This window comes from Mya arenaria, chromosome 5 (genome assembly GCF_026914265.1).
Source record: "Mya arenaria isolate MELC-2E11 chromosome 5, ASM2691426v1".
In the NCBI taxonomy this organism is placed as follows: domain Eukaryota; kingdom Metazoa; phylum Mollusca; class Bivalvia; order Myida; family Myidae; genus Mya; species Mya arenaria.
In genome coordinates, this window is record NC_069126.1 from 1,737,928 (window position 1) to 1,756,839 (window position 18,912).

An 18,912-nucleotide genomic window follows, 5' to 3' on the forward strand; every position below is an offset into this window, starting at 1 on the left:
AAATGGAATTATTATGTAGTATCCTTTGTCACTTAACCGATGACGTTGTTATCAAGAATCATACCATCGTATTGTGATTTTCCTTAATGTTGTTTCTTGATATATGAGTTACAATAATGTCCACGATCAAGGCCAGGTTTAGAGGAGATGTTGTGTGTCGGTGATTCACATTGAACGTTGGTAAAGGGACTCGCTCATGTTTTGGAAAATGCACTTTTTATGTAATAGTTAGATGACACGAAGTGAATTCTTAATGATTAAGACTGGGCGGAGTGAGCATAGCGAACGAGTCCTTCTTAAGCATTAGGAATTCACTTCAAGTCATCTAACTGACTTAGAATACATCGTCATTGGCTGATACATTGTCAACGTAAAATCTGACGCAGGGAGTGTGTATCGGATGATTCTCAGTAGGCGGACCTTTAAACACGCGCGGAAGTTGGAATTCATGATTAAGTCTACTACTTAATGGTTGCCTATTAGAAATCTCATTGGCTGAAAATGTAGGTTGTATTCTAAAACGAAATAAAAAGTGACAAACCACAAGGAGTGTTAAAACTAAAGGTACTGACGGCTGGCACCCTTAACACATGTTGGTAAATGCTAAAATAGTGTCTTTGAAGACCACGATTTTGAATAGCGTTAGTAACGTTTTCAACAAAGGGCTTTTGTGTTAAATTATAGTTGCCTTAAGTTACAGTCCCTTTGGGCGACCGGTTTTGTTGTCAGAATCTATTTTTTCTTTATTGTTGAAAAACATGCACGAGTCCCTTAAAATCAAGGTCGCATTTAAGTGTTTACTGGTACGGTGTTTACTGGATAGCAAGGTCATAATGATTTTAAAGAAAAAAAACACTCGGGATATCAATCATTACTTTAATGGCTCGAAACTAAAATCTAGTGAAAATCGGGTCAAGTAACATACACAACAATAATATGCTGCGGAGTTGATCGAAATATGGTATATAATACATCCATCTTTTTCTTAAATTACTTCACAGTAAAAAGCCCCTAGTATGTTTAACAATCCATTCATCAAATCTTGCTTAATTTGATAGTGTAGAAATATGGCAAGCGGGATGCTCAGGTAATCTTATACGGGACAAAAGGACAAACCGGAGCCTTTAATATATTCTTTATTTGTAAGAAACGGGATCTTTAACCATATATTTGGCATCACATTTCACCTTTACAGATATGGTCAATAAACGCATCTGACACTTTGAAACTTCATCAGTGCTCCAGCCAGGATATGAAAAGGGCAGGGTGCTAAGTGAGGACACCTTTGACGCGCAAAAAATAAGCCTTAATGGTGCACTGGCAAGGGCCAAGTTTCAAATCTTATTGTGGAGGTGTTGTAACTTCTATAAAAACTAATAATTTGTTATGAATACCTAAGCTGTTATCTTTAATAAATTGTCAAAATGATGTATATATATTTCTGAAAAATTACTAAGTAAAACAAAAAGGCATAGCAGGTTGAAGTACCAAGCAGCAGGGTGCTGGAACGGGGCAGCGCTGTGCCCCCACCCTGCTATTAGGCCTAGCTGGAGCACTGTTTGTATGTATTCTCCTTTGTCAGTTATACACATACAGATTTGCAATATCAATAAGTTAAATCGGGAAAGCTTGCGTATTGCTTAACATATGGACTAGCCAACCCCAGTACCATACACGCGTTTATCCCAAACGTTTCACGGTGAACATTGCGCAAAGGAATATTTAAAACTGATCTCCCGAAAATACAAGCTACCTTTAGTTTGCGTGAAGTACATGCACCAATGCGTGATGACTTTACACGTACCAATGCTCCTAATTGTGATGGATTTACATGTACCAATGCTCCTACGTGCGATGGCTTTACACGTACCAATGCTCCTTATTGTGATGGATTACATGTACCAATACTCCTACGTGTGATGGCTTTACATGTACCAATGCTACTAAGTGTGAAGGCTTCAAATGCACCAATGCTCTTAATTGTGATTTATTTACACGTACCAATGCTACGTGTGATGGCTTTACATTTACCAATGCTCGCAATTGTGATGGTTTTACGTGTACTAATGCTCGCAATTTGGATGGCTTTACGTGTACCAATGCTCGGAATTGCGATGGTTTTACGTGTACTAATGCTCTCAATTGCGATGGCTTCACATGTACCAATGCTCTCAATTGCAATGGCTTTACATGTACCAATGCTCTCAATTGCAATGGCTTTACATGTACCAATGCTCGCAATTGCGATGGTTTTACGTTTACTAATGCTCGCAATTTGGATGGCTTTACGTGTACCAATGCTCGCAATTGCGATGGTTTTACTTGTACTAATGCTCTCAATTGCGATGGCTTCACATGTACCAATGCTCTCAATTGCAATGGCTTTACATGTACCAAGGCTCTCAATTGCAATGGCTTTACATGTACCAATGCTCGCAATTGCGATGGTTTTACGTGTACTAATGCTCGCAATTTGGATGGCTTTACGTGTACCAATGCTCGCAATTGCGATGATTTTATGATTTTACGTGTACTAATGCTCGCAATTTGGATGGCTTTACGTGTACCAATGCTCCCAATTGCGATGGCTTCACATTTACCAATGATCCCAGTAGTGATGGCTTTACATGTACCAATGCTCCCAGTTGTGAAGGCTTTACGTGTATCAATGCTCCCAATTGTGATGGCTTTACGTGTATCAATGCTCCCAATTGTGATGGCTTTACGTGTACCAATGCTCCCAATTGTGAAGGCTTTACGTGTATCAATGCCCCCAATTGTGATGGCTTTACGTGTACAAATGCTCCCAATTGCGATGGCTTTACGTGTACCAATGCTCCCAATTGCGATGGCTTAACATGTGCCAATGCTCGCAATTGTGATAGCTTCACATGTGCCAATGCTCGCAATCGCGATTGCTTTACGTTTACCAATGCTCGAAATTGTGATGGCATTACGTGTACCAATGATGCAAATTGTGATGGCTTTACATGTACCAATGCTCCTAATTGTGATGGCTTTACATGTACCAATGCTCCTAATTATGATGGCTTTACATGTACGAAAACTTCCAATAGTGATGGTTTTACATGTACCAATGCTCCCAATAGTGATGACTTTACATGTACCAATGCTCCGCATTTAGGTGGCTTTCAATGTACCAATGCTCCTATTTGTGATGGATTTACATGTACCAATGCTCCTAATTGTGATGGAGTTACATGTACCAATGCTCCTAATTGTGATGGATTTACATGTACCAATGCTCCTAATTGTGATGGAGTTACATGTACCAATGCTCCTAATTGTGATGGATTTTACATGTACCAATGCTCCTAATTGTGATGGATTTACATGTACCAATGCTCCTAATTGTGATGGAGTTACATGTACCAATGCTCCTAATTGTGATGGATTTACATGTACCAATGCTCCTAATTGTGATGGAGTTACATGTACCAATGCTCCTAATTGTGATGGATTTTACATGTACCAATGCTCCTAATTGTGATGGAGTTACATGTACCAATGCTCCTAATTGTGATGGAGTAAATTGTGATGGATTTACATGTACCAGTGCTACGCATTGTGATGGCTTTACTGAATCAGAAGGTAACTATCTCCGCAACGTCTTTTGTATAAGTGTTTGGTCTTCAAAGAACAGGTTTGTACAATCAAAGTGTTTATTGGAACGCTTGTGAAGTCTGCCTGAGGTGTTTATGATTATCATGACCTCTGTTTGTGACCTTTAACAATGAAATCAGTACAATCAATTATTTATGAGATATGACACATGATCTCAGTTTAGTCACACTCACTTTTCAGCAGCTGTTTAAAACTCTAGCGTGTAAAACAGCACCACAAGGAAATATGGTTCGAATGCATTGGTCTTGCATTTGATACATCGACTCAATTAATATGATTTAAGATTTATTGAACGGAAACTGTGTTTCCACCTCAAGGTCACCGCGACTTTGACAGTTGACCCACTGGTCTCAAAATCAATATGGGTCAACTAATAGTTATGGCAATCTGGCAACTCAACTCAAGCGTTTTGTAGTTATTTTAAGCAAAACGAAGTATGATTATGGACCGACGGACTGAACAAAATTTCAAAAGCGGAAGATATTATTTATTGGATTCACTTGCAACCTTAACCTTTGACCTAAGGGCATGTATCTTGTGAACGACATATGATTTCAATGTGGTAAACGTTTGTGCCAAGCTATATCAAACTACTCCAGGCCTAGCTAACGTCCGAAAACCCTGTGACGCTGACAAGGCTCTTAAATGTCCATCATATTTTATTTGATACGGCAATATTAAAGCTGCACTCTCTCAGATTTACCGTTTACCAACTTTTTTATTTTTGTCTTCGAATGAACCAATATATGCGTATATATCTGCAAACCAGTGATAAGACTGCTGACAAAAGATCGGATCGCAAATTTTCATATTTCCATTCAAAAATTAAAGTTTAATGGTTTAAGAAAAACGCATTAAACATCGATTTTGGAAAGGAAATATGAAAATCTGATGTTTTGTCAGCAGTCTTTTATCACTGATTTGCAGATATGTACGTGAAAAACTGCTCGTTTCAAGACAGAAAAAAAAGTTGTCAAAACGTTCAATCTATGAGAGTGCAGCTTTAAGACAATCCGTTTTTCTAGCCAAGAAGGGAGCTTACCATGTATTTTCTTTATAAAGACCTTCATGCGCAGTTACTTCCCCTCACAGTTTTGAAATGCTAACATCATTGAATATAGCAAGTTTAACATCATTGAACACGCGTGAAGGCAACATGAACAGTTTTATCATTTTATTTTTTAATAAAATTCAAGAAGCACATACTCATATCAACATGTTCGTATAAATGCTAAACAACTTGATAAAAATATCCGTTCATACTTAATAAGATCTCTTCTTGTCAGTTTGCATGACTTAATTCATCCTTGTATTTTATACTTTTTTAATTACCATTAACCAATTGATAAAGCCTTCAAACCACGACATTGTATATACATATTGTCTTTTCAACTAACTGACCATGTCCTAATAATTCCATGTCAAACACAAATTAAACTGATCGGATACACCAACCCAAAGAATGACACCATTAAGCATTATCCTAGAAACTGAATGTTCATAACAAATTTAAATTATAGTATGCCTGTACTCTGTGGGTATATTTTAGCCTTGGGTTTTCTATCGCCCACGGGTGGAGGTACGTCCAAGTCTGGCACAGGTGTGCTAAGATCAGGCTTGGGTCGGTCTGTGTCGTGAACGCGAACCTTGCCATAATATCCTATTTCCGGTCGCATTAGATTCATTTTCTCAGCAAAACATGAGTCAAGCTTTTCCTGGTACTTTCGACAACTGAAAGATTTTAAGCATAACATGTATTTCAAAGTAGTTTGTGTCTGTGATAAATCTAGAATTCTGATGAAATCAAATGTGTGACTTGGTAGCAGTGTTAACTTCTGACTGGGACCAATAACAATCCTACAAAATAAAACAATTTTTTTAAGTGTAAGCAATAAACCTTGTGATCTATTAAGTAAAAGGGAAATAACTCTGGATCTATTCGTCTGCCAATGACTATAATGTGGATCTTACTAGACAATATGACTGAAATCAGTGTAATCAAGTATCATGGTGATTGGATAATAGTTATTGAACATGTACTATTATTATTGTAATTATTGTCTGCATAAGTAAACAACAACATATTATAATAATGTAAAAGGGGCTTAACTGTTGTTCCAGCATCAAAACAACAGTTAATCAAACTTAGTCATCAAAATAAGACTTGACTTCTTTCATAAGTGATCGGCTGCATTTTTTAAAACAAGCCCTGCTACATGAATCAAAAATTTAGAAAAAAAGCCTTGGAAAAGAATATTACCATCCAAGAGATTGCAGGCTTGTGCTCATTTCGACCACTTGACCTGAACAATCAGTGATCACAGTCACCAAGTTTTATGATAACTGGATAATTGAATAATAAGTTATTGTAAAAGAAAGATTAAGCTGACGTTGCTATCACCAAAAGTATTGCCTACACTGTTTTTCTTCCTTTTTATGCCAAGAAAGACATTATTCTTTCAAGTATTTAACATTTTAAAGATAAAGAGGATTGAAAAATTAGATATTAATTTTTTGACAGACTGCCTCATAGAACTTATAATATACTTACTAACTAAATTTCTGATCAAAAGAATGATCCAGACAGTTCCAGTATGCCGTGAAATCTGTGAGGCAGTGCTTCTTTACCTGAAAAACAAAGATTAATATATTTCAGATGATGAAACATATAATAGTGCAAATATACAGTCTGAAAGAAAATATACATGGTAATCTCTAGATGCATATTTCTATGATAACCCATTGAGAAGATTTAAGAGGGCTCCTATTAATAAATCAGTTATTTTTCATACTACTCAATACTGTACTGCCTACTGGGACATATCAGCACTAATACTGACTGGTGATAGATCTAGTGCTTATAGTGAAGCTGTTGAGCATGAGCCAGTGGTCTTGAATTCAATCAACATCAGATGTTCTAAGCACAATTGCATATTACGTATACAGTCTATACCAGTTTGAGGATAGAACTCAGACAGTTCGCCTAAGTGAAATGCAAATGCGCATGCCGAGAAATATTCTGAATGGGTTCCTTGAAGATTGGAAATATAGGGAGTGTTGAATTTAATATAGGAATAAGAAACTTTAACAGATGTTTACGTGTGTTTAACAAGAAAAAGTAATGTGTTTAACAACTATACTACCTCATGCAGGAAGTTATTACTGCATCTGGTCACCTGTTTCCCCTCATTGATACAAGGCCGAGGGTCCTTGTTCTCATCCCGACATAGTGCAAACTCCTGCAACAAACATATATGTGATGATATATATGTATGTCTGATCAATTGATTAATGATATTACACAAACATAAGTGTTTCATATACATGTTTTTTTTTAAGTTATACTAATACTCATATATATATATATATATATATATATATATATATATATATATGAAACAGATCTTTCACTTGACTGATTTTGCTTAACACACAAAATGAATCAATGAACCATCTATTTATTGAATAGTGTCCAGATTGTCAAGTTTGACACTGCTTTAAGGTACTTGACACCAAATGGCCACAAAATCGGCAAATACAGCATTTCCTCAAAACAAGTCTAGAATTGTCAATATGAGCTAGTATTAATTTGAAAATACATCATTTTACATGATCAAAAGAATACTTTGTCACTGTCTAGTCTTAGACCAGTTTACCCATTTTAACCCTTAGGCTGCTGATGGCGATTTTAAAGGCTTTGCAAACAGCTTGGAACCAGACCAGACGCCGAGTAACTCGGCGTCTGGTCAGGTTCGAAGCTGTTTGCCACTCAGTCAATATATCCCCAAAGTTTCAAGTAAATTGAAAGAAATTTAGAATAAACCAGACAACATTTTTGAGCAGACGACAATTTACCCAGCATGCAAAGGGTTAAGACAGCGCATAATGGTTTTCCAGTGTATATTTAGCATGTGAAGTCACATGATAAATACAGATACATGTAACAATGCTATTTTTAAATTTACTTGGACTTACGTGGTAGATAGACCCATTAAATTTCTAATAAGTAAAAACAACAAACAGCAAAAGAAACAGGTGTCATAAGCGATGCGTTACATCAGTAAGTAAGATTCGTTGTACACATCAATATCAATTTTAAACTTTTTTACTATTTTCTTGTTTTCTTGAAATGGTTATAGTCCTTTTAAAAAGGGATGTTTACACACTCCTGCCATCATAGAATAAATCTCCCATTTCACATGACGCTTTGCAAGTACATTTAGTTAAATGTCCAAACAACTATACTGGTTGAGAAGCAGTTTCCGACAAATCGCTTTTTCGCGTACTTTCTTTAGATCTTCATAAAGAAGGTACTGCAATTCAACTATATGGTAACTAGGCAATCAAAAGTTGAAATTCTTACCTAGACACGTAAGTAACTTTTATTATTATTTAATGTTTAATGTTTATATTTCATTTTGTACATAAACTTGCATGTGGGGGATCGGCATGCACAGCGTATTGTGCACGCGTGTGAACCTAATTTGCATATCTATGAATAGCTACAAGGTTTCCCTAAATTGACTTATACAAACAATGATCATTGTGAACATATTTGTGAACACTGGTGTCATGCTTGTTTCGCACCCAGATTCACTTAAAATAAATAAATGTATACAAACACAAGTTTCTATCAGAAATGAATCAAAATATCATTGATATTCAGTGTCTGCCTGATTTCGAGTATGAATTGACTGTCATAAATTTTAAGGTTTAAATTTTTCGTAAATGCTGAAAAATTAAAAAATATTTCTCTTATTACAGTCTTATATTTAGTATATTAAAGAAACGGATAATAAAAACACACAATAGGCACCTTAAATCTGCCATGCATTCGATTTGTCGGAAACTGCTTCCCATCACAAGCTTATCAGAACAGTGTAAGTACCCTCTTTGCGCCCCTATTAATTACACTATATGTGACATCACACATGTGAAAAATATATCGACAATCGCAGCTTGAGCTGTAGTTATCTAAAAGTGAACTATTTCAGTAGGTATTTAAACACGTATAAATAATTCAATAAAAACGTATAAAAACTGTCGGAAACTGCTTCTCAACCAGTATACATAAAATTATGTTAAAAGAAATGAGTTCTTTGTCTGATATTAAAGTGACTTCACGAGAAAAACAGGATGCTTTCAAACACTTCAACTTCAAACAACAACATAACTTTGTACTTTTCTCCAATTTTGCTTACATCAAATAGCATTAAACATCAACAATATATTTATGTTAATTATGCAAAGGCCATTTATTGGACATGTTTGAATACTTAAATATTTACTTCTCCTTCATTTACCACTTTATTAGCTAAAGAACTTCAGCGAACATGTTATATATTACCTTTTTGGATGTGTTCGCTGAAGAGAACGCCGTATCCAAACCCTACCAGAATTCGTGACATTTTTATGTCACGCTGTTATTTCACTTGTATGCATTGTACAGACAAAATAGCTGTATCCTTAGGTTAATGAAGTAAAATGTAGTTCACAAACTCATTTTCAAAACCAAAAAACGCTTTAAAGATAGTTGATTTAGCATTTTAATAAATCCTATTACAAGCATTCCTTATCTAGGTCATAGTTGTGTTCAAATTTAATCACATGACACCAAGATTTTCAGAAAATACCCATGTGACCTAGTGTTTATTTTGCTGTTATTTTTTCTATTTCGAATAATTAATAAAAAACTAATAACAAATTTGGAATAAATAAATTGTTTTTACTTATCAAAAGGTATTTACAGCCTTACTGCAATTGGATTCAACTAAATGAACAACGTGAATCAGATGCTATAAATAGAATCCATCGACGTCATCATGGTCATGTGATAGTCCAAATAATTGTACGTTGACAGATTTTTTTTAGATTTTTGATATGGCAAATCCTTCACGTACAAATTGTTTAGTATCAAAAGTGGGTAGTTGTTCCGATCAGGATTCCGGGTATAGCATATAGCGTCTATAAAATATCATAAAAACAAGAAATATTACCAGATAATGTTATTTTATATTAGTTCCGTACACAAAAAAAATCCAACTTATAATTATGAGTTTGACGGCTTTTCTTCATTTCATTCTGTCAAAACATAACAATATATACATGAAGGGCACCTGCAAGGCTTTAGGGCACAGTTTTAAATCGCTCGGAACATTTCGGCCATGGCTGAGTTGTTACGATTGTATAATGAGGTCTATCTCGAAGCTTTGTCGGAGGAGGCCGAGCTATTACGATTGTATCGAGTTGTTCCCCTTCGCATAATTGTTGTCTGTGTCAGTCAACTTTCGTTTTATTGGAAAGGTAAACAACTTGTTTTAATGCATTTAATGCTTGTTAAGTGCAAAATAACATTTCACTTATATGGTAAAATATCAATATAACTCTTTATGATCAATTTCAACCATAAAATACTTCACTTAAAACAATTTCAATATTTTTAAAACACCCCCGTTTTTTGCACATTCCCGTTTAGACGTTAGGGATTGGAAGAATCCCGTATAACACGTCTATTATTTTAGACTAGGTCATGTGATTGCATTGCATCATCACACTCAATTGATTCTGGTTGACTTTACTATGGGGGTTACGCCATAACTTTAATGCGTTGTAAACATCAAAAAAATAAATATCAACATTAAAGTTATGGAAGCCAGAACTACCACTTTATATGTCCTGACCCACGACCTTTATACTGAAGTCACGACTGTGATGGTCCCGGCAAATATTATTTTATGGGTCCGGACCCAGGATCAATATAAATGGTTCCGGCTTCTCCTAAAAAGTCCTGGGTCCTCGCAAATATAACTGCACCAATCCCTAATAATTTCTGTCAAATTGATAATGGTCAAATTCTTCCCAGCCCCATACAATATGCCCTTTTCCTCCCTTAGCACCCTGCCCCATTTTTGTTGCATCCTGTACTTCATAAAACCTGGCTAAAACCCTATCTCAGTTCATTAAGTTGGTGAGATTTTTTGTAAACATTCCCCACCCACAAACATGACCAAGGTGGTGTACCTTATACTCGTTGTCGCAGTATTTTCCCATGTAAAGGCTGGCTGCTTTTAAAATAATACTGGAAATCTGGACCTCCGGTATTGTCAATTCCTCTTGAGAGGGAATGTATTTGTCCCTGGAAAGGGCCATTTCTCCTGTTTTTTGGAAGGAGAAATGTAGGGGAGATAACAATCTTCAACTTATCACGAATGTTTAGTTATCGAAATAAAGTCATTTTTATCGCTATGATCACAATCATCACAATCATCATCATCATCATCATCATCATCATCATCATCATCATCATCATCATCATCATCATCGTCGTCGTCTTCGTCATCATCATGAACATCACGATCATCATGATCATGATCATCATGATCATCATGATCATCATCATCATCATCATCATCATCATCATCATCATCATCATCACCATTACCATCATCATCATAGATAGATAGATTTATTCGTGCATATATATGTCATAGTAACAAACCAAATATCTCATAAAGTTATAAAACAGACTGATTAACAAAGTATTAGTGATGATATCTATACTAAAGCACAACATCATTAGAATGCTTTGGATACATACGTGCGTTAATAAAGATTTAATTCAATGTGACAAATATATAACACAGGATAACCCATTAAAGTTATTCAACTTATTTCCAATGGGGTCCTTATGACAAATATAATTATTTGTCAAGATCTCAGTTGTAAGCTGTTTAAATTAGGTTTTCTTATACAAAAATAACATGCATGTACTCTTGACCAGTTAAAGAATGATTAAATGTTTGATATCGAACTTTTACAGTTATAATGCAACCGACTGTTAAAACCATATGACACTTTAGCATAATATGACAAAAATCTTTGGACTGATACGCAAGATTAAATGAATAACAATTAATAAAATAGGAAATCTTCCATTTCTGCACATTTCATACCAACAATGAGATGTGATTTCACTTCTTTTTTAAAAGTATTCTTATTTTTCAATTCTTTTAACTTTATTGGAAGACTGTTCCAGTCCTGGATTGCTTGATAAAAGAAAATATTTAATATAAAACTGTCAGCCGGTGGCACTTTAAAATTTCCAGCACTATGTCTACTGTTGTAAGAATGTGTGGATGAGACTAAAGTAAAATGTTCATGTAAGTATGATGGGCATTTGCTATTAAAGATTTTATGTACATGGTTTAGTCGTAGTTGCTTTATCCTATTTTCTATATTAAGCCATCCAATATCACTGAAAGCCGAGACTTTCAGGGAAGTTCAACAATCATAGCCATAAATAAATCTGACAACTTTGTTCTGAGTGACCTGTAATCTGTTCTTGAATTGTTTAGATATACCACTGTACCAAGATGTCGATGCATAGTCAAAATGACATTGTATTAAGGAGTTACATAACAATCTTCTTAGATTCATATCTAAAAAACGATTTTGTCTATATAAAATTTTTAGCCTAGAATTCACTTTACTGACAATATTGTTAACAATAGATGCAGCACTGAGATCATTGTCCAGTATACTTCCAAGATATTTAACAGATTGTTTAGGTTTTATGATATGGCCATTGCAGTTTACATTAAAGCTATCAACTTTTGTTAGTTTTCTTTTAGACCCAAATAAAATACATTCTGTTTTTCTAAGATGCAAAGACAGTTTGTTGTCAACTAACCACTTACTACAGTTTTCAAGTTCCTTGCCGAGTACATTACTAATAACAGACGGATCTTTGTGTGAGAAAAGGATAGCACTATCATCTGCATATAATATTAATTTATATTTTTCACTTATGCGTATACTCATATCATTGACATAGCATAAAAACAGCAACGGTCCAAGTATGCTTCCTTGAGGAACGCCACAAGAGATGTTCATGAATTCAGACGTTGTAGTCAAGCGCAAAAGGCGATATACAAATTAAGAAAATACTTAAATAAATTCGTTAATATTACTCCAGACCATAAAATTGAGCTCTTCGATAAACTTATTAAGCCAATTTTGTTGTATGGGTCTGAAGTATGGGGATTTATTAAAAGAATTCATATAGAAAGGATATATACTCAATTTGTCAAAGATATACTATCTGTGAAAACTAGTACACAAAATGATTTTATCCTAGCAGAGACCGGTATACTAGATATTCAGACACACAGCACTATAAGCATGATTAAGTACTGGTTTAAGGTTATTTGTTCTCCGGAACACAAATACATTAATCTTATTTATAAACTCATGTTAGATGATATTGAAATTCGTCCTTTAAAGCATAACTGGGCAACACAGGTTAAAAGTGTTCTAAGCTCATTGGGTTTCTATCATGTCTGGTTAGCACAAGGTGTAGGAGACTACACGAGTTTTCTATCACTTTTTAAACAAAGACTAACGGATAATTGTGTTCAAAACTTTCAGAGTAGGCTAATTGAATCTTCTAGGGCATTGTTTTATAGAAATATTTTTGACTTTAATTTTCAGTTTTATTTAAAATGCGTTGATATTGAAAAATATAGGATTGCTCTCAGCAAATTGAGGTTATCATCTCATAGATTAAGTATTGAAAGCGGTCGATGGAACCGTACAGATATTGATAATAGGATATGTCCATCTTGTAACATTTTAGAAGATGAATTCCACTTTCTTTTTGAATGTAACATGTATACCGATATTAGACAAAGATACTTACCTCGATACTATTGTCGTCATCCAAGCATGTATAAAACAATTGCGCTTTTTATGTCGAAGAATGTTAATGTAGTTAAAAATCTTGCAGTTTTAGTATTTAGAGCTTTTGAAATAAGGAAAGAGTTAACTAGGTAGCGTAATAATTTATAAAGAGTTTAAGCCTTGAATTTAAACGCATGTATATATTACTTTCATTTCTCTGTGTGTATAGTTTATCTATGTGCTATACATGCTCGAATACTAAATGTGTTTACATTTGACCTATTGACTATGATCGACATATAAATATATATATGAATATGTATCAGCTTTTGCAATGATCAAGGGTCATTTCGACTTATTTCATTGAAACCATGTTTTTTGAATGTTTGAAATGAAATAAAATCTTGTTCTTGTTGTTCTTGTTCTATTATTTACATTGACAACTTGGTTACGTCCAGATAAATATGAATGAAACCACTCAATTGAATCCACACCAATTTCTTTAAACTTCTGACATAGAATTTTGTGATCTACGGTATCAAACGCCTTTTGAAGATCCAGCATAATCATTCCTGTATATAGACCTTTGGAATTTTGTTCTTTTATATGGTCGGTCAAATGAATTAGGCAGGAGTCAGTTGAATAGTTACATCTAAAACCACTCTGAAGTTCGTATAATAATCCATGTTTAACAAGAAAAGATTCTAGTTGGTTGTATACAACTCTTTCTAAGATTTTTGAAACTATACATAGTATGCTTACAGGTCGAAAGTTTGAAACATCAGATCTGTTGTTTTTCTTAAACAATGGTTTAACTTTAGCATTTTTGAGTTCAGATGGTACAATGTTACTTGTGATAGAGCTGTTTATCAGAAATGTTACTGGTATCTTTAAAAATGGTGCAGCATCTTTTAAAAATCTTGCAGGAATGTTATCTAACCCTGTGCTTTTTTGAACAATTTAGTTTACATAGTTCCTTGTAAATGTATTCTTCGCTAGCAGTGTGAAGTTTAAATTTAACAGAGTCAGGATTTCTATCTTTATGAAATCGTTTAAAACAGTCAGACTTATAGTTAAACAAATTGAAGGGCAAAGGTAGTTTTTTTTACTAAAGTTGAAGCTACAGTAGTAAAAAAAGTATTAAAGTGATTTGCAATCTTACATGGTTCGAAACAATTTTCATCATCAATGTTCAAAACAATATTTGGAGAAGATTTACTTTTACTACTATATCCAAGATTTTTTAAATCTGACCACAGCTTTTTTTGATCATTTTTATTTTCTTCCAGCTTGTTCATGATCATCATTATGATCATAATCATCATCATCACTCATCGTCATCGTCGTCATCGTCGTCATTGCAGTCGTCGTCCTCATGACCATAACCACCACACCACCATTGTTCGCAATATTTTTTTTCAAAAGATAACGATGGCTTTCAAAGACATAACGCAGTCAGGCTTTTTTGCAATTGACAGTACATTTTTACTGAGGTTCAGTTTGGCGTTGAAGGAAAACTACAGGATGTACTGAATTTCCTTTCCGTCTCTGTATGAAGGATAGATAAGAATACATATTGTATTAAAATGCTTATCATGTTGATATTGCCTTACTTTGCCTTCCCATGTATTGTTGTCTGTCAAATATACAGACCTCAAGATGATAGTTTATCGTAAGTAAACACACGCTTTTTGTTTCATTTATTTTGTTATATTGTCTTTCAGTCTGTGTACACCTTGTGTAATACAAATCTGAACTATTGTGTGATTCTGCAAACCGAAAAGTGCCAAATGTTGAGTCTCTACGTACCGAGGACCACCCTCTTGAGTCCCGAGTTCCCTTTAAACTGAGCCTCTGAATGCCGCGTAACAGAGGGGATTGGGGTTGGGTCAGTAGGCTGATATCATATTCGTTGACATTATTCGAACGACCACATTACAAACCAACTTCGTTTGTTCTCCCAAAGTCGCAGCCACAATTTTCCTGCTAGCTATATGTGGAGAGCCGGTGTTGGCGGACGGCGCAGCGCCATGCGAGGACCTCAATACGGCCGCCTGTGCTCTGTTCCTGAGCAGTAAGCCAGATCTCTGCCAGGACCCGGCACTCTCCGCCAACTGCAAGCGCTTCTGTGGACTGTGTCGTGAGTGAAGGTTTTGTATAGTGTTTGGATATTTAATATACTTCTGTACTTCAAGGAACGGTCTGTTGGTTTATTCCCTTATTCCACATTGTATCGGTATGACTAGGTTGGGGATTGAACCAGAAACCCTCGCCCGACATGGACGCCGTCTACCATATACCATTAAGCTATCGTGGCGGTCATTCCATATTGCCTTGTCCACACCATACGGAGACAAAATAAATGTACATGCGTAATATTATTACAGCGCTAGTGTGCTACAGCTGTCCAATGGCCGTAAACAGCTCGGACGACTGCAACAACACCCGGGCATGCGATCCAGACGAGGTTGGTCACGTATATGTAACACTTAATCTAATATAGTTGTCCCTCACCGTCCGTCAGTCAATCAATGCATACCCCATTCGGGGTGTCTTAAATGAATAAGTTTAACTAGACATGATTAAGTAGGTGAAAGTCGTAGTAACAGGATTATGAACCGATCGACCAATATGTCTGTGACACGCAGTATGATTTGTGTTGTGCAGTAATACTAGTTACGTGTAAATTAAAAAAAAACCAACCAACACATATTTAATAATGCAAATCAGTACCGGGGGACAAAGACAGCTGAATCATAGTAAACCAGACATCGTAAATGAAACCTTTTATATGTAGAACACGGGAGTTCTTCATTAAGTATAATTACATTTATATTCTGTTTCAGAGAAGACGTCGTGGAACTAGTTTTTATTTTGCATATACAGACAACCCCGTTGGCTTGAACTCCCAGGGACCGGCGAAGTTACCTCGAGCTCGAGTCAAGCGGCATTATTGACCATCAGTATAAAGAAATCGGTCCTTCTCATCTAGTTCGAGCCAACGAGGAATTTGAGCCAAGCGAGTTCGAGCCAACGGGGTTCGACTGTAAAGACTATTTTGTTTATTCCTTCAGTGCATTATCAGAGTTTTAACAGCCAACAATAAATTGGAAAACTGAAGGCGCATACACGATTAAAGGTAATTATCAGAAACGAGTTTAGTTTTAAACGAGTATGTTTCGATTTATTTGCAGGTTTGCATGAGAAAGCAACACTCGTACCCAGACGGTTCCAAGGAATTTATCCTGTCATGCGAGAGCAAAATGGTAATTTGTGTTAAGAGGAAGACAAATTCGTTATTTCCTTCATTTTTACATCAACATACATTTACAGCCAATGAAATTGCAGATATGCAATTATTATAAGTACTAGGCATTCGCGGGTGTTTTAAGGTACACCCACTACCACTTATCCGATACACAATCCCTGCGTCAGATTTTGCGTTGACAATGTGTCAGCCAATGAGGTTGTATTTTCGCTACGCCCATCTTTTTAATATTAATTAATTAATATTTTAATTCATGTCATCTAACTTTTACATGTATAAGGAGAGACAATTCAGTATCATCATAAAATGTTCTAAAAGGCTGACGGGCGATAGCCTACTGTTGGCTGCATTATGGCTTGTCCCCGTCGAGTGTCCAAGCAAGTCTTCGTGTATCCAAATGTCATTAGGGAAACGAGTAGGAAGAACTGCGATTCGCAATCACATTAAAACAATCCTCCGTAGGTGTTTAAGTTGTGGCCCAGAATAATGTCAGAAATCATATCAAGCTTTGTTCCTGTTGCTTGTGTAGACCATTACAGAATACCCGGCTAACGAGACTTAATTAAATGTAAAACTGGGTGGCTAAGTTCTATTCTAGAGAAATACGAAAATCTAGACTAGGGTAGACCTACTTGATATAAAGACTTGGACCGGCAATGTCATAATGTTAACTAATCAATGTTAATACCGACCCTCACGGTTTTCAGGCTTGCGAAGGTCTCAACTACGGGTTCCATAACATCGTAGGTAAGCGGGACATCAACTTCCACTGCTGTAGCGCAGACCTGTGCAACCTGCCGCCGGAGTTCACGACCACCATGGCGCCTCCACCCACCACCACCGTCCCCACAACAACACTCCGGCAGCTACACAGTCAGTGCACATGCATTATAATGTAACACAACATGTTAGAATTAGTTGTAGTATTCATAATGATGGTTAAGACGTAGTAGTACTCAGTTGTTTGCGTTAAAACACGGACAATCATATTTATTACAGTATAGGATATATGAAAGGAATGAAATATCTAGAATAGATATATAAACAACACCAGCTGTACAGGGGTCGCCATGACTTAAGATGGATCCCAGCCAGAGCGATCCCAAGAATCTTTATACTATTACCAGTACTGTTTTCTCTTCGGCGGGGTTGAGCAACATTTTATTGATGTAGCCTATTTATATACATGTGTATCAAATAATTCGTTAAACTTTCTGTTTCCTCCTTTCAAGGATGTGCACGCGATGTAGTGTTTGTCCTTGACGGGTCCACTTCCATCGGGACATCAAACCATCTGTTCCTCCGGAACTTTGTCACCGCCGTCATCAACTATCTGAGCATTGGTACGGACGATACCCTGATGGGTCTGGTTGAGTACAGCGACAGCGCGCGGGTCGAGTGGTATCTAACAGACCATATGACAAAGAAAGACCTGCTTACCGCCTCACTGAACATTCCATACGTTCGCGGTAGCACGGCAACTAACGCGGCCTTCTGGCTCGTGCGCAACTCCGTCCTGACATCAGCCCACGGGAACAGACCTAATGCACAGGATGTGGTAGTGCTCGTTACTGACGGCGGCACAAACAACGCCGAAATGGCGGTCAACGAGGCCAAGCTGTTACACAACTCGGGTGTGGAAGTGGTCGCTATCGGGGTTGGGGGGAGTGTGGAAAGTGCGGAGTTGGACCAGTACAAAACCTCATACACTGTGAAGGTTAATAGCTATGCCGACCTACGAAATATCGCTAATGCTGTTGCCCATAATATTTGTCAATAAAAGCGACTATTAACTCTCGATTGCAAGAACCTGCATTAACACCATCGTACCAGTTAACGCCACCGGCAGGCAAAACATGTGTACATAATATGCACTTTACACAGTCATGACTAACAGAAAGCTTAAATGCAGTTAAGATTTTGTTCACAATTAAAGTTGTATTCTCAATATCTTAAAAATCTCATCTTGCCTCCGTAGTTAGAAATTTTATTTTCATACCAAGCCGAAGAAATAAAACTATTAAAGGGACACGCTCATATAATTTGTCTAAAATTATTCTTTAACTTTGTTGAAGTTGAGTCAATGCATTTACTTGTAAAGAAGAACCCTGAACATCAACTGACAGACTCATTTGAGCAGAATTGAGTAAATCCATCATGGCTTGCCTATACTTTTAATTTTTAATTATGTTACTGACTCTTTCACGTATAATAGAGCATTATTTGACTATATTCTGTAGTTATAAACAGTAAAGCTCTTATTTGAACATTTGGTTCAAATTTCACAAATATGTTTTTCAATGTCCGACCCTAAAACACGT

At 36.1% G+C, this 18,912-nt stretch overlaps 2 protein-coding genes across 2 annotated transcripts; one reads left to right on the top strand and one right to left on the bottom strand.

The window, feature by feature from the left end:
- Positions 1-4,804: 4,804 nt before the first annotated feature.
- LOC128234388 (NADH dehydrogenase [ubiquinone] 1 alpha subcomplex subunit 8-like) lies at positions 4,805-10,849 on the bottom strand. Its single transcript, XM_052948600.1, has 4 exons — positions 10,666-10,849; positions 6,789-6,884; positions 6,197-6,273; positions 4,805-5,376 (listed from the first exon to the last, which is right to left on the bottom strand). The coding sequence occupies exons 1-4, from the start codon at positions 10,792-10,794 to the stop codon at positions 5,160-5,162; spliced, it is 519 nt and encodes a 172-aa protein (XP_052804560.1). The 5' UTR covers positions 10,795-10,849; the 3' UTR covers positions 4,805-5,159.
- Positions 10,850-14,950: 4,101 nt separating this feature from the next.
- LOC128234370 (collagen alpha-1(XII) chain-like) lies at positions 14,951-18,371 on the top strand. The gene is made up of 6 exons (XM_052948578.1): positions 14,951-14,995; positions 15,290-15,463; positions 15,711-15,790; positions 16,518-16,589; positions 17,299-17,464; positions 17,824-18,371. Exons 1-6 carry the CDS (start codon positions 14,983-14,985, stop codon positions 18,369-18,371), a joined length of 1,053 nt encoding a protein of 350 aa, XP_052804538.1. The 5' UTR covers positions 14,951-14,982.
- The last annotated feature ends 541 nt before the right edge of the window (positions 18,372-18,912 follow it).